This window comes from Anthonomus grandis, chromosome 2, assembly GCF_022605725.1.
Source record: "Anthonomus grandis grandis chromosome 2, icAntGran1.3, whole genome shotgun sequence".
Lineage (NCBI taxonomy): Eukaryota > Metazoa > Arthropoda > Insecta > Coleoptera > Curculionidae > Anthonomus > Anthonomus grandis.
This window is the reverse complement of record NC_065547.1, coordinates 30,316,954-30,344,100: the sequence shown is the minus strand read 5'-3', so window position 1 is coordinate 30,344,100 and position 27,147 is coordinate 30,316,954. Positions and strand designations below refer to the sequence as shown.

General features: G+C 32.6%; 1 protein-coding gene across 1 annotated transcript in view; it reads right to left on the bottom strand.

The window, feature by feature from the left end:
• Positions 1-4,405: 4,405 nt before the first annotated feature.
• The window catches only part of LOC126750469 (uncharacterized), a 41,929-nt gene continuing 19,187 nt past the window's right edge, over positions 4,406-27,147 (bottom strand). The window contains exons 2-5 of the mRNA XM_050460099.1: positions 17,158-17,340; positions 11,192-11,296; positions 5,503-5,628; positions 4,406-5,441 (exon numbers count right to left, since the gene is read on the bottom strand). Of these exons, the coding sequence (XP_050316056.1) occupies positions 5,350-5,441; positions 5,503-5,628; positions 11,192-11,296; positions 17,158-17,326 (492 nt within the window). The 5' untranslated portion in view covers positions 17,327-17,340 and the 3' untranslated portion in view covers positions 4,406-5,349. The remainder of the gene's footprint in view (positions 5,442-5,502; positions 5,629-11,191; positions 11,297-17,157; positions 17,341-27,147) is intronic.

Genomic DNA, 27,147 nt, shown 5'->3' with positions numbered 1-27,147 from the left:
TTATATTAACCATTATATTTGTAGACTATATAAAGGCCTTATACCAACAAAAATAGGAGAGCTGAACCCCGAGACAACCATCGATATACAAATATAATAATTAAACCTATATATCAAAACGCCACAGCTAGTATTAGAGTTGAAGAGTGAGAAACCCAGAAATTCATAACGTACTACAACACAAGGGTATAGCAAATCGTCGAGGCTGTTCACTACACTCCTGGAATATGTCTGTTAAGCTAATGTTACAGTTAAGGGAACCAATATAAATAGAGAAAATCATCAGAGGTATGCAGATGCCATTGTGCTAATAGTTAAACTGCTGAATGAGGCTACGGAACCGCTTAACGAACTTTATGTTTCTTCGTTGAAAATAAAGAAGTCAAAATCTCAAGCAATTAGAAATCGTGTTAATAGTAGAAACATGTAGGTAGGGAAAACAGCCAGAGACCAGGTAGGGACAGAAATATCGGGGCGATGAGATTAGCACCTGAAGAGATAATTAATCCACCGAACTTCTACGTCGTATAAAGCTGATTTGGATATCTTTCGGCAAGTTTAGTCAAAATTTAGCCTCAAATCTAATATCCTTAATATGCTTGAAGAAAAAGACCTTTAACGTGTGTCACTTTTGGCTCAAACGTCCAATGTTGGGGGTTTCTTTGAGAAGCGGGATCTCAAACCGCGAAATAAGACGAAGGTCAAGAGTAGTAGATGCTGTTAAGCCAATAGCAGCACTGAAATTGAATTGAGCAGGCGATATCTTTAGAATGAGGGATAACAGATGGACGAGATGGATATTAGAGTGGTATAAGCGCTGCCAACTTTTGCTGTACCGTTATTTCCTTTGTTTTTATCTACAACGCTTTGGTAGTACCACCAAATAACAAAGAGTTTAAAACGTAGAGTTCTAGAATGTGCTGAGTGCTCTTTGCATTTGCTGAGAAAATATTGACCTGTTACTAAGTCGTTTGCGCAGCTTGAACTTCAAAGCATGCAAAATTGACTAAAAATTTTACCAGTAGGTCATCGACAAGTAGGGAGCAGAGAAGGGACAATAGGACCCTATATTGAGAGTTTATATGATCCAGTTTATTTTGCTTTATTTGAATATTCTTGGCTTGACATTAAGTATTGTAGTGGGTTCGTTGTCTTCTTGTGCCGGCTCTTCTTCAGCAACGTTTGATTCAGGAAAGTGTGTTGGTAGTACAATCTCTTTTTTTTTATGGTAAACACAAGCACAAGAGGAAAGTCCTATGTCACTCTTGGAGTGCTTCTTGCGCGAAGATATTTGTGGGCGTTTATCTTGAATCGCTGTAGGTTGTATGCGTCGGGAAATATGTGAGGTGGAAGCCCGTTCCACAAAGAAGATGTTCTCCAGATGAATGAGTCCCGATACAGCGACGTCCTTGGGGTAGGCAGGTGGACTCGATGTTGATGAGCCGCAACTGCTAGACGCGTCCTTCTTGCCGGAACAGCCCTGGGTGGAATCAGGCCTGATATCACCTCTTACTTGTTTGCAGACCATTTTCTTTCTGGGTTTGTCAGTTTTTAGTCTATACTTCTAGTAATAAAGTATTTGTTACTTGTGAAGCGATTGTTTTATATTACATTGTTCAGTATGTTGTTGTTGTATTTGAAAAAAATTGCACAAATTGAGTGCAGAAAAGGACCTTCAGTCTAAATGCAGTATTTCTCAAAAACAATGCTTTCGCTTTAAATTGGCCTTTATGGTTTTACTTCAACCTTTCTCGATCCTAGGGCACATTTCTAGCAATCCTATCTAAGACCAGTGTACAAAAAAACCAAAAGATAAAGATAAGGTGAAAAATTGTTGGTCAAAGCTTGGACCATCTGAAGAGTTTTCAAAAATATTTAAATTTTATGGTTTACCATCTTCTAGGAGCATTGAAAAAAGGATATGCTGTGGTTCTTAGGGATCAATATTGGCCCTTACCCACGGTCGTATTTTTTTGCTAGAGTTCATGTTATAAAAATATATCATTTTAATTCCAAAATATTCCATGTCACTTCGGGGATATCCCTTCGAGGTACATCCCTTGCAGCACTTTTTTAATTTACACATTAGTGTGCTATTAGCCTATTTTGCATTACAAATACGTGCTATATGCAGATGACTTAAATATTTTCATATTTATTAAAACCACTTTTTTCCTACAAAACCAGAGTCTAAAAAGAGGATGAATTTCAAGATAAACCCACTTCAAAGCCCAGGTTGGTGTGAGTTGATCTAGAGATGAGTAATAAAATCATGGTCAGATTGGATTTATAGATTAAACAAAATTAACGCTGGAATAGGTATGTAAAGATAGCCGCCCTTCACGGTGGTCAGCTGTCATTAAATTAGGGGTTTTATCATATACCTCTATAAATATTGTCCGAAAAGCAGTGTGAGCAAATTTGGAAGCCAAGAAAGAATGCGACATAATGCAAATTCGGTATAAGCCTAAATCTCATAGTGCAAAACTCGGCAATACGCATGAGTTATGATATGCTGTTGGTTGTTCATACCCTTAGAACTTTAAAGGACTAGAATTAGTAAACAACAACTTTGTTTGAGTCCAACCTATGCTCAGGGGCAAGAGGAGAGTTTTATTCACCGACTCTCTGTTGTCAAGTTTACACATATTTTCAAAAGAGGACATTTTCTTCAAATGTCATTTGCGAATAAATCTTGCGAAATGTCATTTTTTCAAACGGCTTTGTATTTACATTCAGCATTTGGGAAGTTTTGTGTTTTTTCTTTAGTTTTTGGATCAAAAAGGAAAAAGGTCTTATTTAAGTATTTTTGGGAACTGTTACGACGGTCAAAACTTGTGCCGTTTGTGCCGCACCATGGGGAAAAAGACGATTAAATCCGACTTTTTCACAAATAAATACCGATACTGTCATAACGTCATATCAAGGGGAACCGTCATCATAAAGGTAGAGTAGGGAATGATAGAAATAAACCTAAATAAAAACTTATTAAGAAATCTATAATAATTATAAAATATTTAATTTCCATCAAAATGCTTTTTATTAGATAGGTATCTTTACTGTAATGAAGTACGTTAAAAAATCGCATAACAAATTCATAACCGGTAATATTGTTTATAATTTAAACCATATTCCATTAATAATAAACATTTATTAGGTATATATTTTTTAACGACGTCACTGTAAAGATTTTTTAATGTTTTGTCAATTAATATTAAACAATTTTAGGCATGCGTGTTTTGTTTTCCTGTTTTGATTTGACTTTTCAGTTGATTTCCAAATTTATTTTTCCTCCTAGATTTCCTCTTTGTCGTTATGTTTTAATAGGACTTCACGTAACGTGCCAGGGTGCGAAAAAATATTACCCCTACGACCTTGCATCTTGCACTTGGTAACAAAAATCTTAAATTGAATGAATGCTGTTAAAAGTTAATTATCTTGTTTGTTTTGGTCAAATTAAAAATTATTAAAAAAAAATTATAAAAAAAACGTCAACGTCAACATTTCCATCACACCATTCCACCAAAACGAAAATACGATGGACCAGTGATTGCCATCAGCCAATCATTGATGGACCCATGATATAATAAAGAAACGTGATGTGATGGAAAGCACAAAAAAAAAGTTTGAGGTTGTGTCAGATTTTAAATTAGAAACTAGCAGCGTTAGAAAAAAGTATCAATTTAGTCACTATTGGTTTTCATTTGTCATTGAGTAATTGGCATTTGATCTTATTAGGCTTACGAAGTTTTCAGTATAGTTAAATTTCATACATAGCCCAACTTGGACTCACTATTTTTACGCACTATTATCTAAGAAACAGAGATAGCGCTAAACATAGGACAACCTGTCGTCAACCCAGGCGAATCCTGTTAAGGATGGATTAGATATTTTACTAGTCCACCTTATGTCAATCCAGCTTATCTTTACTCGAATAGAGTTTAAGCAATAAATCCATGTTACTTAGAAGAGAGGGTTTCTTCACCCATGCAAATTTACATGACCATTATACATAATTTATTTTAGATCCAATAAAGGCACAATAGTTTATTGGAGAGAAAAGAGTAGCTAAGGCTCTGGAAAATCAAAAAATTTGACTTAATTTTTTAATCAAATAGAAAAGAAAAAACATAAACATAAATTCTTTGATTCCTAATAACCAATTCATTTCAGCGATTGTTTCTTTAGATTAGAATATTTAAGTGGTGGGGAAACAACACGTCACACTTACCTGTCAAAGTTGCCAACCAAAAGAGTAACCGCGGTTCTTACCAACTCAACGCTGAAAATCGGCTTATATTAAATTTTCATGTTGACAGATAAGTAACCCATTATCTATCAACTTATGACCTAAAATGGCTGCCAGGCAGTCATGAACGTTAAAACGACAAATAAAATAAAAACGAACATTAAAGAAGCAAATTTTATTAATCCATCATTCAAATAAATAATATATATTTATATAATAATTTATTCTTAAATAAAATAAAGCTTTAAGCATCTTTACAAGTAATACTGTCCATAAAATGCTTACAATTTTTGGTACGAACTATATTTTATTGTGCTTTTAACGTCAAACTTAAGTACATCATTTTACATTAATAATAGGGTTGCCAAGGGTTCAATTTTGGAATTATAGGGCTTCGGGTACAGTCGACAAAACTCAGTCACCTTTCTGTGAAAGTCAGATGTCATTATTGTTATTTGAGCATCCTCTAATCCAAGTTTTGAACCCTAATGAGGCGCTTTGATATAACTTCCGACTACTCGGCTTGTGATTGGTCCAGTTGTTACACGGGGTTGGTAAAATACTATGAAAGATTATAAAATATTCATGTCATTCTCGATTAAAAGTTAAAAAGTCAAATAATTTTAAGATTAGGTGCGCCAACAATCATTTACGATCAGCCTAAGTAGAAACGTAGTGGCTATCCCGTATTTAAGATCAGAAAGTTATATTGCTCAATGAGACGTTTCGTTATCGCGTCGACGACTGGGCTTGCGATAATAAAAAATCAAAAATTCAAATGGTTTTCAGGGTAGGTGTTAAAAAATCATTTACGATCAGAATAAATAGGAACCTAGGGACCATTTCCCAATTCATATAATTTTTACAATTTAGTGAATGTCTCAGGAATTACTGTCACAGATGTTCGCTGAATGTTCCTGAAATATATCGTTCTATGCATTATAGGATACTGCCAAAAGTTCCCATCGGTGATGTAACATCAATATCAAATCCCATACACTTGGCAACCCTATTTACAATGAAAATAAGGTCAAATTTCACTTATTTTCGGTGTTTTGAAAACACAAACTATATTTTACTGCTTCTACGTGCTATTTCTGCTAAACAATCATATTTACAGCGCTTAAAAACAAGAGCAACGATGGCAATATGATTGCAGCACGTGCCTTATTATATCCGTATTTTTCTTTCCCTGTAACAGTTAAAAATAAATTTAAAAAAATTTCAAAAGTCAACTTAATCACATTTCTTACATTTTTGCAATAAATATTTATCACAGCAACACGCCCTTAAGCGATTGTAATGGTTACAATCGGACGCTATGGTGGTACATAATTCGGTACCGAAGTAGCATGTGTGTGGGATATATGGCAAATATTCTGAAAACAAATGAAATAAAGTTATAAATGGCGACCTTAATATGTAAAGAAATTGTAAAAGTTTATTAATTATATCATAAATCTACTCAATTAGTGTGTTTTAGGGTCTGCCCATATAATCTTACATTTTTTAATTTGTTGTTAGTTGTATAAAAGACGAGAAACAGATCATCAGAACGTGATGTCATAGTAAAACCTAGACAGAAGACAAGAGAAACTTAAGGATTCTGAGCGTGTTTGATTTTGCTCATGCTTCATTCTCATCACCTTTCACCCAGGCTGTTCTTTGTCCTTTCCTTTTTTCGAAAGCCTCTTCTCAAGCCTCTTTCCACCCCCTAGCCACCGTAGGAGAAGCAGACTACCCTCCGAGAACGCCTAATCTCACTTCATAGCGGGTCGTTCGTGAATGTTATATACAATAAAGAATCGATCGTTATTTAAACGAAAACTGCAAATATTTATCTTAGTACTCACTAAAGCAGGAGACACCGTACATCGACTTATGATTTAGAAATCCGGTCCAAGACGTAACTAGAAGGAAGGACCGGTTTAGGGAAGGGAGGAAAGGAAGGACCGGGAAGGAAGTTCAATGGACGTTTTGTCCTTTAACGCCTTTGTCGTTAAATGTTGTTTTAACCAAAATCTCTCTCTCTCTCTCTCTCTCTATCTCTCTCTTTCTCTCTCCTTCGTGTCCTCGTAATGATTTTAAGTAGATGCACCAAGTAAAACATCTGACGAAGAGGAAACTTATAGCTCCTATGATGACATAACAAGAGAAAAACGCAGAGCGACTCTCACTAGATGATCTAACGCTATCCCATATTATAAACAGTACCAGGAAAACCACAACAAAAATTGAAAATGATGCGAATCCCCAAAATAGAGAAAAACACACCGCAATATAGAAAAATAAAATAATTAATACGGCCATCCGTAAAGATACCAGAACTTATGTCTCACAAATATGATTCCCAGATCTCACAAATATGATAAAGATTTTAGCAACTCACGGATTTAAAGGGTAACCTTGTGTAAACAGAATCAATTCTTACAATAGTTAAATACTTCTACACAACACTTTACAAAAAATCAACAATCAGTCAATGCTCTAGGCCTCCGATCACTAACATCAGTTCAGAGGAAAATCCCCGAAGTAGACATTGTCGAAATAAGAAAAATAAATAAGTGACAAATAAAACCAACGAAGCACCTAGAGGGGCAGACCAGACCAACACCAGAAATGCTTCAATATGGCGGAGGATCTCTACTGAAGAGAATACAAGAAATCGTTCATTTTAAGCTGAGAATATCACAGCTATAGCAAAATGTAATAATCGTCCTTTTTCACAAAAAAGAGATACCGCGAAATTCCAAAGTTATCGCCCCATCTGTTTCTTATCCCAGTTCTATCAATTATTCACAAAAGTGCTCACAAACCGCCTAACGAACAAGTTGATTTCTATCAACCCCCAGAGCAGGCAGGTTTCAGACGTGAATATAGCACGTTTGACCATTTTTACTGCAAAAATAAATTATGTTAGAGACCACGCATAACAAAACGCTCAGTTGGTCAACCTCCTAAAAGATAAACCAAGATACAGTCAGCCTACATTTTTTTAAATTTAAATAGGATTTTCCCAAATGTTTGACCTCTGGCCCTAAGGTTAGAAATGGCAAATGACGCGCGTCTAATATCCTCCCATTAAAAAAAATGGACGGAAGAAATAATCTATAAGAATGCGCCATAACCATTATGAAATACGTGATTCGGTTGAAAATCAGCGAATAATATGAAAGTTACGTTTTTATATTCCTTATGTGATTGGTTCTAAGAAAAATGTATGCTCCTATACATTTTTTAAAATATGATTTTTTTTCAATATAATTAATTTATATGCCAAAGAGAGTGAGAACACCTGGGTTTCAACTACCATCCTGGTTTCCAAGTAAATCCTTTAAAGTTGGTCTGAAGAGACGACGTCAAGTTTTAAGTCCATATTGAACCTTTGACGTTAGTCGGGTTTCCATAACTTACAACGTTCAACTTTTTGGTTAACAATAAGACGAGTTTATAAACTCACCTTTCACTGTCACCGTCAAGTTTATAAAACCACAGTTGATATACAATATTTAATAATATTCTCCCTAACTTCCTTATAAATTATTCTTTATGAGGATAAGGTGGCGTCCAACAGCAATTAAGACGACTACCGCGAGTAAGTTAGTAACTTTAAAACGTCAGGTTTAAAGGTACCATTAATGTCTGACGTGAGTATACTTTCTGAGTGATAATACAGTTATAATCATCGTTCAACGACAATGACGTGTAATTTAGTCACTGTCAAGTTTATATCTTCCCATAACTTACAACTTAAGATTTTTCAGTTGGTTAACAGGAATATCACATCTAGCAACGACAGGTTTATAAACCCACTTTTAGCATTTGACTTTGGTTCATCAATTTAATGTTTTGAATTGAAAATTCTGGTTGCATAACTAACAATGTTCGACAATTCAGTTGATAGAATGCAAAAAAGATGTGGCGTCAAATTGATAAACACTTGAATGCGAATACCTCAATTGGCCAACGGCAATGGCTATGGAGTTTATCACTGTTACTGTCTAGTTTATAAATCCGTCTTTAATATTTGAGGTTAGTATGCCTTTCATGAACTACGACGTAAGATTTTTCTAGTTGGTTGACGTTAAGTTTTTAAACTCTTATATGAGTATCGCGGGGCCAATAGAAACGGCATCTCAACTTTAACGTCGTCGTTTTTCGTTATATTAATAAGTTTCTTAATTTACAAGTCTACACTGACTTTATAAAAGGCAGATTTACAATCTACGTGAAGCCTTTGACGTTAGCAAGCAGCTAAAAGTAATTTGGGCTAAATTCACCTTTAAGCTATAAACTACGAGTACAATGTTCAATTATTCAGTTGCCCGAGTATAAAAAATACGGCGTCAAGCTTATAAACTCTTCTATATAAGTATGACGCGGCGTCGAACGGCAAATGTAAGTTTATAAATCCACCTTTAAACTTTGACCTTAGTAAGCTTTCAATTCATTTCAGCTGCCTTACTAGTTTTATCTAATTTGACCAAATCCACTTGGTTACTGATACTGTGTAGTAAATAAATACAAGTTTGTTGTTTAACGTTCCGTTTTTAATTTCCATTTTCACTTACAACGTTCGACAACTCAGTGTTACAATGTTCAGTGATCCGGTTGATAGAATATGATAAAAATACGCCTTTAAGTTTATAAATCCTTTAAAAATTGTTTCAGGAGGGAGTCCAACGGCAACTGGGCTAAAATTTGACATTAGTAGCCTTTCCATTCGTTTCAGTTACCAACATAGTTATGCCTAATTTCACCGACTTGGGTTGGCTACTGAAACCGTCAAGTATGCAAATACAGGTTTACGTTTAACGTTTCCTTTTCTCATTTCTCAACTTTTTGATGATGAAAAATCTGGGTGACATATGACTGATGCTACATCAAGGCCACCGATTATTAGAACCGAAGTAGATTAAGTGCTATATCTCACCAAAAATAGAAAAGCAACTAGCTAGATGCGATCCACTGAGCACTAGTTTTGAAACTGTTAGGCGGTGAAGCAATAACAGTACTCACAAGACTTTTTAACTCTATCTGCGATACCGGAACAATACCGACTGATTGGCTGAAATCAACATTTGTCCTGATCTCGAAGAAGAATAGAGCAACCAAATGTAAAGACCGTCGAGCAATTAGTCTAATGAACCACGGCTTAAAGATAACGTTATTTGCTGTTCATGTGCTGATTCAAACATGTCGCGATGTTAACCATAGTGTGTACCTTGTTCAATTGATTTCGAAAAGGTTTTTGATTAACTACGACATGACAATATGGGACAAATTGTAAAAACAATAATGATACAAGGCAAAGATATTTGTATAATTGCTAATTTATGCTGGCACACAGACAGCTGCAGTGTGGCTGGAACACCAGCTATCGAATCAAATTAGGTTTTAGCGAGGAGTGTGGCAAGGATGCATTTGGTCAATCTCTCTTCAAAGGAAATATGAAATGGATAAAATGGGGAAGTAACAACATATGATAAAATATATGATTATTAATAAAGAACCTAATACTTGGGAACCATAATCCCCACATCACGGTCAATGGCACAAAGCTGGAGAGAGTTCATAGATTATTGTATCTAGCTAGCAACATCAATGATCAGTGAGACCCAACTATCGAGATCAAAACAAAAATAAAGAAAGCTTGAGCCACCTTGGTGAAGATAAAAAGAGTGTTAAGAAATAACAACTTGACACTGAAGTTGCGAATGAACATGGTATGCTGCTATGTCCTTCCAATTCTCTTGTACGACATGGACGCAGTCACTGAGATATTGCTTAAACTTCTAGAGTTATTCGAAATGTGGAAGTATCTGCAAATACTAAAGTCAGTTAGATACACAGAATCAGTAACAGCATAGTTATTAATCGCATGGCCAAAGATTTAGGAGCACTTCAAACTATGAAATGAAGCAAATTAAAATACTCTGGTTATATTATAAGGCAATCGGGGAAATATAACATCTTGCACCTTAGTACAGTGGGAAAAATAGACAAGCGTAGTCCGGAAGAAGGAGAACATTGTGTATAAAGAATTTGAGGCGGGAATCTACAGTCCAACTGGCGATAAAACATTAGTAAAGTTGTCAACATGATGGCCAACGATGGTTAAACGGTCATGGTAGTAGAAGAAGATGTACTTATTGCTTGGCAACGTTGCAAATTAATATTCAAAATTAATATAACCAAACGTTGCAAATTAATATACCAAAGATTCTCATTTTCGACCGTTTATCGAAACATCTGGTGAACTAGCAAGGTCGGTGATATGATCTCTGTTAAGCTTATTATTTGCTAAATCTGGATGATAAAGGATTGCGACGTTATCACATAATTTTTGATATTGCCTGGAAAACCCCATAGCTTTGATGTCGAGAACATTGACGTCATAAAAGAATACGTATTTAACAAACGTCATTGATTCCTGAAATATATGAATCGAAATGTGAATGAAAAAAGTGTACTGGCTTATAGCCGACACTAATATGTTTCTTAGCAATGAAAAATAACTTTTAGAAACAGCAGAGATAGCAAGAACCATTAATTTTGGCGTTCTGGTTTCTGCTTTCCTATTGGCTAGTCCAATGTCATATGGACCACAGTTTATAAACCGGGTACCGTACCTGCATGACGAACGGCAAAAATCATTCGATAGGTTGATAACGTCATCTTTTAGCGCACCAGTCGTTTATTTTTGATTGGGTGACAAATGCACCCGTATAAATTGTCGCCTTTTACGAAACCTAATAAAACTTGAAAAATGGCATCAATTCTTATTATTAACCTTAATTGCTGCCATCAATTAGCGGTAATTAAGTATGTGTGGTTTTCATGTTTTTATTTGTGCGAATGATGTTATTGGTAATTATTATTATTATGGTTTACATTGTTGCTTTTTTTATCTATAATTAGTAAAAACATAAAGGAACTTACCGCGAAATCTTTTATCACAGCAACAATGATCACTGATCACGTCCGATCCTGTACAATAGCGGATTTCTTCTTTGGTACAGTTTTGACAGCCCGCTGGTACGATTACTAAAACAAAACGAAAGGTAGATTTATAGATTTGACGTTCGCCATTGGGACAGTGCAGGCGCTTTGGGCTTTTGAATAGATTTTTCCTGATACCCTTAAATAAAAATGCTAATTGATTTTGTCGGATATCAACATCAACTCTACAATATTAAATTAATTACTTATTAATCTAATTAATTAATAATCGAAGGTTAATTTGTGGAAATTCCTTTCTACGGAAAACATATTTATATTTAAATTTAAGATCTTTCATTAAAATCCCATTACTCTTATACGTCTGGATAAATCTCAATTTGCTAAATATCATTTATCTCTCGAGAGGCTTATAATGAATTTTCAATTTGCAAAGGAAAATATTTTGACGTGGAATTGAGATAACCCCGGGTTAAAATTAGCTCCTGGTTAATTTCCGTTTTTTTTTCAGCAGTAGGTACATACATAAAGTATATATGAAAATAGATATATTGCTCTCACCAAAAGTTGTATAAAAACAAAAAATCTGATAGAAAGTCTGAGTATTTGTGTATTTGCCTACAATTTAATGAAACACTCTCTCATACATATTTTTGAGATGATTTATTTACAGACATTTATTGAAAATCATCAAGATGTATTTAATCTCATTAAGTTTATGTCCACAATTTTAGTTATCATTAATGGCTTAGGGTTTTCAGAGGTCATAAAGCAATCAATTTCAATTGATAACTCTTAAACAATATCATAAGCGTTATTCTAATATCAGAAGAATAACTTTTAAATTCCCATGAAACTGTTACGCTCTTAGCTCTTACGCCCTTTCTCACGTCCCTCTTTGATGAAATATGCACTTAATGGGCGCGTTTGCACTAAATAAACAAAAGTTTAAAAAAAGTCACAGCGTCAAAGCTTAGTTGTTACAGACGATCTTAGTTTCTGAAACAACCAAGTGAGGTCACTGTTACCAAAATGTAGTGTGTGAGTTAAGTCGCGGGTCGTAGATGCGGTTGAAGTGATAGTTGCCTACGAGTTTATATGGAGTGTATGGGTTTCTCTCCATTAGTACTCCGCTAAACAGTCGAATCGAGTTGTTGTCGGAGAAATTATGTGAGTCTAGTCAGAAATTGAAGGGCAGCGAGTATTGGTAAAGTGGCAAAAGTTGGTAGTTATGCATATAGGTTTTCTAATGGACCCATTCCCACCCACTCCGAGGGTTAGCAGAGCCCAATAGCCTTGGAAAAACTAATGACGCACTTTGATTTATAAGACCTAATATCACTAGGTAAAGTGTGGGTGTTACCTAGATATTTGAACGTAATTCGCGTGAGTGCTGGGCATTCCCCGATAAAGTGGTCTGTAATTTCCTTTTCTTCCTAACACCTCACAACATCAACCGGTATTCCGGGCAATACTTGTGTTGTAGAGGTGGCAGTTAAAGAACCTGGGACTAGCAAAATTTCACGTCTCTTTACAAGCAGTAGTTATTTGGTGAGACACGCGTATGGCCCATCTATGTATGTCTTTGCCTGTGTTATACCCAGTGCTTCAGTCATCATCTTCGGAGAGTTCATTTGTATATACAGCAGACACTTTGAGGCAGCTGCTACAATCTGCTACACCAGTGGTGTTGTGAGGAGAACGAAATTGCAGACCACATTATCGGGGAGAGCCTAACACTCATGCCCGCTTGGCTGAAATTCTTGGGTCAAACCTATAGTGTACAGACCGACTTTAAGTCAATCAAACCAAAGATCCTTATTACCTTTTCCAAGGCTCTTGTTCTCTGGCAACCCTCGATGGGGTACGATGGGTCCATCAGGAGACCTATGTGCACAATAGGCCGCGGTTGCCCACTACCCTAGAATTCAATCAATAATCAATGCTGATAAAGTCTTCGATAAGAAGTCTGGATGGTGTGATTGATGAGTCACAATCTTAATAATAATGATAATAATAGTGAAAAAAAGAAATCTTATTATCAAGGGTTAAAGGTTGAGAACCCAGCATTTGGTCAGGTATACAGGGTGTCCCGAAATTACATCGCAATATTTTACCAGCCGCATGTTTGTCTAAAAATAAGACAAAAAGTCCACATACAGTATGGTTCAAAAGTGCATCGTTTTTAAGTTACAGGGTGTTTTATGAATCATGTTAAAGATGGTTTTTTGTTAATATATCCGGAACGCCTAGTTGTAATCTTTTGAAATTTTCAACATTTACTATTGGTTTTATTAAAAACTGATATTGCAACCATTTTTGCCAAAATGTATACAGGGTCGTGTAAAATAGGTGGTCGGTAAAGTTTAAATTGTTGAAACTTTTTTTCTAGCAACTTCGTGATAATTTTGGTATTAGAATTGAAAAGAACAAACATTTTTACATAAAAAAGGTGCTCTTGCCTAATTTCGATAGGAGCTTCCGTTTTCGAAAAAATTAGATGTAAATGTTTTGCAAAGAGAACGCGTAAGTTATTTTGGTAACAGTTAATAAAATTAAAAAGCATCTTAAAAATCCGTTGGGAATAAACATGACCTAAGACTATCACAAATACTTTATTTAAGATCAAAAATTGTTTTTCGAGTTCAATTATTTTTTTTTAATGTAATTGAATAGGTAAAAAAAGGAACAATTAATTTATTACGTAAAAAAAAAACATAAAAACACCAAACAAAAAAGCACAAATTACAACAAATGTTCAAAGTGGTTTCCATTTTGCTGAAGACACAATCTTGCCCTATGCGTTATTGCGCGAGTAGCCCTTAAAACAAAAAATGGATTTCTCTTTATTTCATTAACAGCCCAATTAATCCTTTGCATCAGTTGTTCACGGGTATTTATCTCCACGACATATACCAACTCATTTAAATGTCCCCATAAATAATAATCTAACGAAGTTGGATCTGGAGATCGAGGAGGCCAATTTATAGGACCACCTCGACCAATCCAACGTTCAGGAAAATGGTTATTCATCCACTCACGCACATTGCGATCAAAATGAGCAGGCGCTCCGTCTTGTTGAAAAATCATGTTTTGGCGTAAGATAAGAGGAACTTTTTCCAGAAGCTCCACAAGATTATTTTCCAGCATATGAAGATAATTCTCTGAAGTTAGCCGATTGGGTAATTCTATCGTGCCAATAAGTTGGTTCCCGATTAATCCCGCCCACAAATTTACCGAAAACCTTCTTTGAAAATTACTACGCCTTATGGCTCTTGGATTTTGATCTGCCCAAAAATGCATATTATGCATGTCAAATGAACCATTTCGTGTGAAAATGGCTTCGTCCGTCCATAAAATGAAAGGAATTAAGTTTGGATTATTAATTACCCATTGACAAAATTGGAACCTCAACGGAAAATCGTCTGGCTGTAAATCTTGGACCCACTGGTAATGAAACGGATGTAACCCTTGGGATCTTAGCATTCTTCCAATCTAATAAAAATTAAATTACTATCGTAACAATAAGTAATTTTTTTAATTACTTACTATAGAGCGAGGGATATGTGTGGCTCTTGACACATTTCTTATACTTGCCCCCGGATTTTCTTCAAAAACATTTAAAACATTTTCTAAATTATAATCTTCTTGTGGTCTGCCTTGTCCACGAGCTCTTTGAAAACATCCGTTATTGCATAAATTTCGGTGAGTGTTTATAAAAACTTGATGATCTGGAACATGTCTTAGGGGAAATCTTCGGCGATACTCTCGGACAGCCGCTAAAGAACTGCCATTACACAAACCATAAACAAAATGCATGTCAGCTAACTCTTGATTTGTAAATCTATCCATAATTTTTGAAAAATGAATCACAAAAAAGAACTAATTTACTTTGCCAAAGCAAATTTAAAAAATGTGAAATGTCAATAAAACGTTAAAGAAAATTTAACAAATAAACTAATTGTCAACAAACACAGCCAACTATTATTTTACAAGATGTTATTTGTAGTTACTTTTTGAAATACCAATTCATGATTTATTAATAATTATTTTTTCGAAGATGGAAGCTCCTATCGAAATTAGACAAGAGCACCTTTTTTATGTAAAAATGTTTGTTCTTTTCAATTTTAATACCAAAATTATCACGGAGTTGCTAGGAAAAAAGTTTTAACAATTTAAACTTTACCGACCACTTATTTTACACGACCCTGTATACATTTTGGGAAAAATGGTTGCAATATCAGTTTTTAATAAAACCAATAGTAAATGTTGAAAATTTCAAATATTACAACTAGGCGTTCCGGATATATTAACAAAAAACCATCTTTAACATGATTCATAGAACACCCTGTAACTTAAAAACGATGCACTTTTGAACCATACTGTATATGGACTTTTTGTCTTATTTTTAGACAAACATGCGGCTGGTAAAATATTGCGATGTAATTTCGGGACACCCTGTATAAAGGATGCAGCATTAGAAGAATTGCGAATTGATAGAGAAATGTCATTCGAAAGTTTTGTAGAATTAAAGAAAAATGATCTTTGGAATAGCTCAAAATTTAAAATTCGAATATATAAATGTTATTTTAGTGAGTATTTTAATTTATTAATTAAACATTAATAATTATTGAAGAATTTGTACACGGATGCTTTTTAAATTAATATAAAAAAAATGTCGAGAAAATGCAATAAAAAGCATTACTTTTCAATATTAATATAAATTAATTTATTTGAAACGTTATTTCAAATTTGAAATGCTATGGCAAAAACATAAAATTTTAGTAATTTGAAGATCGAAAGTTGAAAATATATTTGAGAAGGTTTGAATACCAAGAAAGTTAAAAGAAATTTTCGATTAGAAGAATTTAATAAATAATTTTAAACGATTTTGAGAATTTAAATTTGAAAATTTCAGATCTACTTAACCTTAAACTTTTCAGAACTTGCATTGAAAAAAAAATTAAAAATTAAAATATATGAATTTGAACATTTAAATTGAAGAGCCGAGAAGTACGCTTGAAAATTTTAAATATTATGTTTTTTAATATCATTTTCTCAATTAAAGAGAGAGCAAGAAAGAACTTAAGTAATGCGTGATTATGGATAGCTTTTAATTTAATAAATTACGAAGATGACATGATTTCGAAAGTTCAAATATTAGAAATTAATCATTTAAATTACACACAAAAAATATATCTATTTATATTTAATGAAAGAAAATAATTTAATGCCTTCAATTTATATTCAAAAAAATAAATGGATTTGAAAGCATTAAAGTAATTCGAAACTTCATTGAACATTTGGAATTCGACTATATCGAAAAAAATTGAAATTTCAGTAATTATCAAATAAAAATTTCGAAAGATTTGAATATTAAAAAAGTCACAAAATTTGCATTTTTTGAATTGAAGAAAGAAAGTATTTGAAAGTAATGGTTTGTAAATTCATTTTCAAGGAAATGTAAATTTGAAAATTTCAGATAACGATAAACAAATAACAATAAAAAAGGGTTTTTTTATATCATCTAAATAATTTTTTTGAAATCCTTTCAGTGTCAACTTCAATTACTAAGCTTAAGAATACCGGTACGTTGTACTAATATCAAATTCATCTTCATTGATCGTTGCTCTTATAAACGCGTTTATTAACTCGTTTGTAAGAGCAAAAAAAATATCAGTGTAAATCAAATGTTGACGTCGGGCAAAAAATGCTCGATTTCACAACAACAATTTCCAATACACGGGCAACCTTTATAACCGATAAATAAATAAATAAAAATTAAGCGAAGGCCAAAGTCATCGGTCCGTGCGCGCACTATATTTTTCAGTAAAAAATCCGATTCCACACCTGATTGGTTCCGTCATAAATAAATTAGATAATAGAAAAAAACCTATTATGTGCTAAATTGGTTTACGAAATTTGTTATTGAGTTGTTCTTTACTTACTGGCCCTCAAATCTCCCGCCAAGGCGGATTTTTTCGCCTCCACCTCCGATATGTCATGCTCGACGATGTACTCCTCAAACTTCAGCGATTTCTTTTCGTAATCGATGGCGGGCGTAGCCATTATCGCCCTCGTGAGGTAAAGCAGCAACGCAATTTTGTATGACGTCATTTTTCATCTTGAGGCTGAAAAAACCACAATTCGTTAATAGAGGAGTTTCAGTGCAACATATCCAAAACAATTGGTCCCTTTCTTTTTAATGTTTATATTGATTGCATACTTTTGGTTTGGATGAGGTGATTTTGGTTGTAAGGGAAACATGGGAGCAACTATTAAAAAGGCAGAGATAGCTATTTCAAAAATAAAATGCTGTTTAGATAATAGTTTTTTCTTATTAAATATTGACAAGACAACATTTATTACTTTTGCCTTGAGTGGGAAAACATTAGCTGACTTTCAGAAATTAAAAATCCACATAGCACATTCTGGACCTGATATGGGTGTTTGTAATTGTGGGAATGTGGATAGAGTGAAGTATATAAAATATTTGGGTATCTATATAGATGAAGGTTTAAAATGGACCAAACATTTTGAATATGTCTCTTATCAATCATGGGATAATTGTTTAAGGTAATGCCTGCAAGAACGTTTTAAATAGTTTAGACGTTGCTGAAAAATATATAATAAAAATAATTATGTTTAGAACAAAAAGGTATCAGAGTAAATTATTATTCATATAACACATATATTTTGTACAAATTGTAAATCTTTCCTTGACATCTGTAAAGCATGTTTCTGCAAAAAGGCATGTTAGATTCATGCATGCAGATGCATTTATACCACGAACTTAATAAATAAGTATAGCTGGACTGCTAATGTATATGGCCACGATACCCAAAAATGACCAACCAGTGAACCATGAGAAACAGTGAACCAAATACCTTTAAATAAAGATGGTGATACATTATTCACGTATTAAATAAGGAGGAAAATACATCGCCTGTTCCAGACGATATACCCAAGCGTCGTTTATAAATCGCCAAAAACTAGGCAATCCGCTATTTTACACGTCAAACCTCAGCGTCGTCAACTTCATTACCGTTATTTAATATATTTTTTTTTGGATCACTAAAAATGTTCAGAGTGACCAACATCAAAAGGAGACAACCACTATAAAAATGGCGACCCCCAGGCAGTGGTCATTTTTGGGTATCGTGGCCATATGCATTAGCAGTCCAGGTATAGTTCAGTTCAGAAATCTATTAGAATCTTTGATGTGCCGCGAATAGTCCGTGTGCCGGTATTGCTTGTATTGTCACATGACATGCATGTTTAAATCGCAAAATTTTATGTGGAAAGAGTCATAAAGTAATATTCTAAGCGATGTTTAATCATTCCATTAAATAAATAAAATGTTTTAAGCATTTTTTTAAGAATTTATACATTTGATTCGTAAAATTTGACTACATGCGCCCACGTACTATTTTGTTAGACGTCTGACCTCAATCACAGCCACTCAAGCGTGAAAAGTTGCACAGGTCCGGCCTTAAAATTTATTTGTATTTAAAACTTTATTATTCGGGATTTTTGGGTATAGTTTTATTAAGTTAGAAATTCAGGATAGTTGATAGCAAGATTATATTTAATTTAATTATAAGATTTAAGTACGTAAAATCAGTTTAACCAAAAATTTTAATTTAATAAGTTTAGTTTTTAGCGCCATCAGTGAAGTATGAATTATTTAGGCCCATTTATTCTGTGGATTAAGGCATTAAAGATTTACTTTTTGACACAAAAGGGTAAAATGTTTTGGTTTATCTTCAAATTTTATAATTTCCTTTTTTTTGAGTATTGAGATTTATTTTTATTTGGTGGTTATTATTAAGGGGAATTTTGGCTGCCACATTCAATGTCATTTATTTTTTTTTTTTAATTAATACATATTATTGTATATATTATTATAATAATATACTCATGAAAACCCCCATCTCTATATTTAGTACCAACATCTTTGGATAAAAAGTAATTTTATAGTTTTGTAGTAGAAAAGTGGAAGTATATTTTTTAAATAAACTTTTACATTAAAAATCATGTGTGTAAAAGACACAAGTTTTACTTATAAAAAAAAACACACTTTGCATCCTGAATTTTATATCAACTATTTTAAAGGCGATAGACCCATCCTTAAAGATCTCTTTAAAAACACGACGAAAGTAATAAAAAAACGGCCCAAAAATTTATCTGGGTACGGTCCCGTAATCCTCAAAATCAGTGGGACAGAGGTACACACACAGTGAGAGATACACAATCACTTGCACAACTTAAAGATGGAATCGCCAGATCGCAGGTGTTTTATCTTTGTTTAATAGACTAGCTAAAAAGAGGTGACAGTCTGGGAGTGCTGCAAGTGTTTAAAATGATTTGTAAAATGCTTGGATTTTAGTCCGCGGTCAATTTTTTGATATTATTTTCTTGTGATATTATTTTCTTTTTTAAAATAGACATTTTCGAAAGAAAAATAAAAAATAGTGTACAATATGGGGTTTTACGTATATTCAAAATGATTTCATAGATAAATTAGATAAAATTTTGACATTTAAACATGTATATCATGCGACAATAAATACGACATAGACGCATGGACTATTTAGTGCGGCATCTGCGACACATCAAAGATTCTAATAGATCTCTGAACTGGACTTTATATTTATTAAGTTCGTGGTCTGTGTTGATTTTGAATAATATATTTTTACTATACCGGGTGGTGCGTCGCCGAGCGGAACATAGGAAATCCCATGTACATTTTAAAGGGGTCAATTATTGGCTTCCCTGTACATTTTACAGAAAAAATGTAAAATAACTTTTTGAAGAGACCAATCTGGCAAACCCTTGTGCAAAGTTTCAACAAATTTTAATAAGCGAATCTTGAATTATTCAATTAACCAGCCACCAGCAAACAATTTGTTATAAGGCTTTATCAAATCTGATGTACAGCCGAATACAAGAAATGTTTTTTTTTCGTTTTATCAATCTCACAACCATACATTCAAAGTAAGACTCGTTAACATTACTTTTTTATCTAAACTTTTATTTAATATAACGATGAAGTTATATTAAATATTTATATCTATTTTTTCGTCGGTTGAATAATTCATACTTGTTTTCAAATATCGACTGTCACTGATTTATTGATTTAAACTTTGCACAAGAGTTTGCCAGATTGATCTCTTCAAAAAGTTATCTTACATTTTTTCTATAAAATGTACAGGGAAGCCAATAATTGACCCCCTTAAAATTTACACGGGTTTTCCTATGTTCCGCTCGGCGACGCACCAGCCATGGGTTATTAATTACAAACAGCAAGGGTTATTAATTACAAACCCTCATAAAATCATCTATATTTTGATTTTTATAGATGGTTGTACCTATTAATGTGAAAACACGCTGTACATGGATGAAAGTAAAACTCGTAATAGTAAAAATAGAAAGAAAATAAAAGTATTTATAACTGAATTTGTTAATTAAATACAAGCAAAAATTTAAATGAAGATCATCATTTTTATGGTATTAGGATTTATAAGATTCAAGTTTAAGTTTAGATTTATAAGATTCAAGATTATCAAAATAATAAAACAAATATTTTAAAGTGCATGCATCTATTCCAAGTTGATTGAAACTTTGCCTCATTTTACGTGAGTATTACTTTCTTTCACAAATATTAACGAAATTCTTGAAGTACAAGAAAAATCACAGATCTAACGCAACTATCCTAAATTCTTACCTATATGTAACTTTCTATTTTGTATTTTTGTAAAGATAACCTCTCAAAAACTTTAATTGTTTTGTTTCACTACAATTGGCACGACTAAAATTTGTCAGAGTGACCAACATCGAAAGGACACAATCACGCAAAAATGGCGGCCCCTAGTAGTGGTCATTTACTTTTCATTAAATTGACAGTTCAGGTACCTATACTTATTAACTTCGTGATTTATAATATATTTTAGTGTTTGAGTTTTAGAATGCATATACTGTATACTTAAGGTTTGAATGAGAATAAGTTATTATTGAGTTTTTTTTTGTTTTGTTTTTTCTTTGTTAAGCTTATGCCTATAATAGCCATTCAAAAAAAACATTAAAATTAAAGTTTAATCGCCAACAAATACAGATCAAGTTGGCAAAATATTGTTAGGTATTAGGTAAAAAATAGGTTTAGCATTAGGCAAAAATTAAGTTGTAAGTAAATTGTAATTTGCTATGAATGTGTACCAGTATCTACATAAATAATAAATGAATAAAATAAATGAATTACTTCTTTGTGATAATTTGATATGCTCAGGTGCTATAAATAAAAAGCTTTTATCGTCTTTCATTAATTGTTATTCTTACAATATTCTCTAGGGTTATTAAACGAGCCATGAAGAATCAAAATGGCCAAATTGTAGACTATGTGGAGTCTAAAAAGTTGATTGACACCACGCAATCAGGTTTTCGAAAAAGTCTCAGTTGTGCTACGGCTCTTCTTAATGTAACGGATAACACTTTTAGCTCTATTGATAAAGGTAATTGTACTATTCCGATTTTCCTCGATTATGTCAATGCACTTGATAGCATAGGTCATAATACGTTATTACTAGTTTTGGATTATCTTAGTTTTCGTTCAATCAGATTAATTGAGAATTATCTTATGAATCACCAGCAAATAGTGGTTTTGAATGGTAATAAATCATAATCTTGACGTTAATTCAGGTGTCCCTCAGGGGTCCTCAGGGGTCTAGGACCAATTCTTTTTCTTGTATATATTACAATTCTCAATTTTCAGCCTCCCTACTAGCTCATAGTTGTCTTTTTATAACTGAAGATCTACACACTATACAAAATTTCTAAAGACTCTTCTCTCCACGTGAACCCAAGTATTGATGTAAAAGATCTGACTGAAAGAGTTGTTTTAAAGATTGGCGATGAGATTCTTCCTTGAAAACAGAATGCAAAAATTTGGGGCTTATTTTAGATAAAGAATTAAGGTTTGAAAAACATCTAGACATTTTCCTAATCAAAAAACTAAAAAAAATTTATGCCATTTAATGGACCTTATTTAACTTTATAGTATTGTGAGAAAATAGGAGTTTAAAAATATTGTCTAAAATTGGCCGTAGACAACCAGCAAGTCATAAACCGAAGGCCACCATAAATATGAAACAGAGAAGTTTCATTCATAGATGTGTATTGTATAATAAAATAACTTTGTAACGTCTTAACGGCCCTATAAATTAACTAGAGGGCTTAAGGGGGAATGAGGAATTATATAAAATCTTACGCCGGGAAAGGAGGGAGTCATCAAAAGTCGTATTTGCAAAAAAATAATCATATTCAAATATAATAAACATATTCGAATGAAACTTTTGAAAGCTCTACATTGTGTACTTTGTATTATGTCTGACCTACATGTACATATATACTAAGCATGTAAGTGAAATGTTCCATAAAGGTCCATTGTTCAAGGTTTTTATGATATATATATTTATATAGGGTGCATCAACAGGGCGTTCGGCAAAGAATGCACCTAAACTATACGAGGTCAAGCAACAAGTTATATAGCAAACTTGTAGGATTGCCAACAATCTAAAAATTAAAAAGAATTAAAAAGTTTTTTAAAAAGAAAGAAGAGTTACAAAAAAATTATCAAAAAATCTGTATTTTTTTTGTGTATTATTTGACATAATAATTGGGCATAAAGACAGCTTTACTTTGATATGACATTTTCAAAATTTACTTGCGGTGTTGCCAGGTAAATAAGGTTAAGTTAATTTTTTCTATTTTTTTTTTCGGAGTTGTCCGGAGAGAACTACGGATGCAACCTAAACTCACGAAATTTGTACTAGAATTTAGCCTAAGATATTTGTTAAAGATTGACGTTGATACTTATTAAAGATTGAGTGATATTTTGTGCATTTTTGTATTACAAGGTGCTTGTTAAAATTTTTATTTTTTTTTTTTAATTTATACCTTGGATAACTGATATAACATAAAACTTTTAATTCGCTTAAGGGATAAGGCACACAAGAAATATATAAAAAACTAAACCTTGGGTAACTTAAAATACTATAGACAGTTTTTACATAAATTTTACAAAACATGCTATTGCACGGGAGAAAACTACTTAATTTTAACTAATTTTATTCAAAAAAAGGAAAACATTTATGGACAATGCTAAAAAATTAAATATATCATACAATAAGACAGTTGAACTTCTCAATGAATTATGTGATCCAGAACAGATTTGCAACTTTTTTCAAGCTCCTAACTCTGCGTCAGATGATAAAATCTTTTTCTACCGTTCAAATGTCCATCCCAATGTTAATATCAAGCTAAATTTTACGCTTATAGAAGAGAATTCCCTGTTAAAGATTCTGAATGGTATATCCACTGGGGCAATTGTCGATGATGATATATCAGTTAAAGGGATATTAAACTTTGCTTGCCATACTGCATTCCACCCTTATTAAATATAATAAATTCCCGTATTTTCAGAAAGTTATTTTCCATTTTCATGGAGAAAAGCAATCGTAAAACCGCTGCTAAAAATACGAATCCTAAAGAACTAAAGGATCTAAGATCGATCAGTATTCTTTCGGTAGTTTCTAAAGTTCTTGAAAAACATATTATTAATAAACAATTGTACGACTTCCTAAATACGTCAAATTTTATACCATCGTGTCAATCAGGATCTGGTTGGACCTTATCCATATATGTTACAGATATGAGCAATTCTATTGAGAATTCGAAAATTCAACAATATACTGATGATTCTCAAATATACACTTCAGTTTCTTTAGATTGCGTAAATGAAAATATTGACAAATTTAACAAAGACTTGAATAATTAAAAAAAAATCTCCGATGATCGTTTAGAACTAAACTCCTCTAAATCCTGTATGCTATTTTTTAATGCTAAATATCAGATTGAAATAATTAGGCAATTATTTGTTCCACAAATAGATAATATGCCTTTGGCCTCAGTTTCAGAGGTGAAAAATGTAGGTATACTTTTTGATGATTCGCTAACATTTCAAACACATATTCATAATAAATTAAAAATTGCTTATATAAGATTGAAAAAACTTAATTATTTCAAAAAATGGCTACTATCCAAAATAAAATATAATAATATAATAATAATAATAATTTATTAATTAATAATTACACCTCATTTAAATAATAAAAATATCCTTAATATGAGTTACCGTAGAAAACTTAATTTGTATACTTTTTTACATAGAATCTTAAAAACTGGACAACCCTCATTCTTTGTAGCGTTATTTAATTCATTTTTACACCAGCATCATACAAGATTAAAATTTGTTAAAAAATACAGGGTACTTCAACACCGCACTGCAGCTTTTCAGAAATCTTTTACATACATAGGGATTAAATTGTGGAATGATTTATCAGATGAAGTGAAGGAATTTACTTATAAGAGATTCCTAAAATACGCTAAGCAATTTCTTATTAATGAGCAAAAATAACCTACATTTCTTCTAAACCATGCGTGCTGTGCTGTTGTCAGATTTTCCCGCTAAAATAAGATAGGATAACCTAATCTTTTTTTTTTGAGGCACCCTGTATATATAATTTCTACGTAGGAAAACTGTAAACCCAATATTAAAATCGATGGGTTCGGGCATTTTTTTCAGAAATGGTTCATTTCATTTTTATTGAATTTATCCGCCCTACTTTACGGATTCACTCTATGTGTATAGTGTTATTACAGAAAATTTGATCAAACCTAAGAGTGTGAGTCAGACGATGTATATCTTTATTTAAGTGCTCTACTATATTTTTTCCTACTGTTAAAAAATGCCTCTTTAAACTTTTTACAATGTCCTCTTTTGTTTCTATAATTAAATTATCTACATTTAGCTTAAATTTATTTATAAAATTCCATTGTTTTTTGTTTTATGACCAATTTTTTACCACTGTTTGTGTTTTAATGTTTTGATTTTGTTATTAATTGTTTTAAATTGATTTATCATTGTTTCATTGTGTGCGTACTTAACTTTTTTATATAAATTAACTCTTTTTTTTATCATTTCAATTAATTCATTATTTTTCTTACATGTAAGTATTCAATGAATTAGATCTTCAAATGAATCAAAGTTTATCCTTTAAATGTTTGTTGAATTTTTTTAGGGTTTAATATTTTTATTTCATGATAGAATTTAGGTTTGAATTTTTGTATTTGAAGTTTTATGGTAAATGTCATTAACTTTTGATCCGAAAGACAATAATCTTCAATTTTAATTGGGCTACAGCTAATAATTCCTCTACCTAAAAAAACATGGTCAATAATTGTTTTTATACTTTCTGTTACATGGGTAGCCTGCTCCTCAATAATATTGTTTGAAACAGTAAAGTTACTTAAAGCTAAAGCATTCATGTAATTAACTACATCATTGACCCTAGTATTTAATAGAATAATGTTAAAGTCACATACAAGTAAAATATGTTGTTTTATGTGCTTATTAACCATAACGCCCAGACGTCAAAAAGTGAAGATTCCTTGGTTTGGCGTGATGTAAGTTGCTTTCAGGAATGTTCATTTTTTCTAATTTTGCTCTTTGCACAAAATCTTTATGTATGGCCAAGGTATTTTGTGGATTAAGAACAAGCTGTCCATTGTTGTTCTTTACAAGAACATCTAGGAAGGGCATTGATAACTCAGATAACCTTCAGTTTAGATTGAGTTGTCCTAATAGTGTACTCCTGGAACCATGTATACAGTGTGGCCCAAATGGGTTGTACATGTATGGGTATCTTGGAAACTATAAGTGATAGAAAATTGGTTAAATGAGGAAAGTTGTAGGGCATTTAGTTACCAATTTAGTGCCGCTTTAGAACGATTCTATCTTTTTCCCATTTTGAAATATTTGGAAAAAAATAAAAAAGTTGCATTTTTGAAAAAGGGCTGTATTTTTTTTATTTTAATGTATATATTTTTAAAATCTGTAAAAACATTATTAGGACAACTTTTTAAGGATAACGCATACCTGAATTCAGTTTTTGTTTTCGACGTTTCAGTTCTGAGATTCCATCCTCAACTTTTTTTTTCTTATGGCGGCCATTTTGTTTTTTTGCTAAATTAAAAAGATCTTTTTTTTTCCCTTTAAAATGATTATTAACTTACTAACTTGCAAACTTATACTTTTACGTAATTTCTAAATAAAACAATTAACTACTTGTAACAATAATATTAAAAATAAACTTTTCAAAATGACGGCCATTTTTGTTAAAACTTTTTTCACATTTCTTTAAAACACTTCTAGTTACCTTGCGCAGGGTGTTTCTATTTATATTATTTAAGACATTCCGAACCTTGTCCTCTAGTTGTTCGAGAGTCGAAGGAAGATCAAACTCTTAAACTTCATTTTTATCATCTCCCCAAAGATAAAAATCCAGGGGTGTAATATCTGGAGACCTAGCCGGCCAATTTACTGCACCGCGGTTCGCGAGAAGTTTATTGTTAAATGCTTGCGTTAACAAGTTTTGAACGTCCCGAGTATTATGTGCGGGAACACCCGTCCTGTTGAAACCACGCATCACTCCGTATAGTCGAAATTATACCCATTAAAAAAAATATGTCATTTTTGTTTATCTTTGTTTAGCATATTCCAAACAGCGGCGACAACAAACTTTTAAAAAAAATTGGTGTCTGATGATTATTCATCTTTTATATACTAGGTTATGTGAAATATCCGTGACTGTCAATCAAAAATATTGGTTTGTCAACTTGTTCTTGAAAGTTATTTCGAAAAGTGTTAGATAATGCCTAAAAAAAGATATAATAGGTATAATAAACAATCGCAGCTGATGATTTTAAATATATTGGCTTTTTTTCAACTGGAAAAGGAACAAGTCCGAAACGGAATTGCACTTCAAATTGAGAATGTGATACAGCGAGCCGCAGATGCAACAAAATTGAGCACAACAACGATC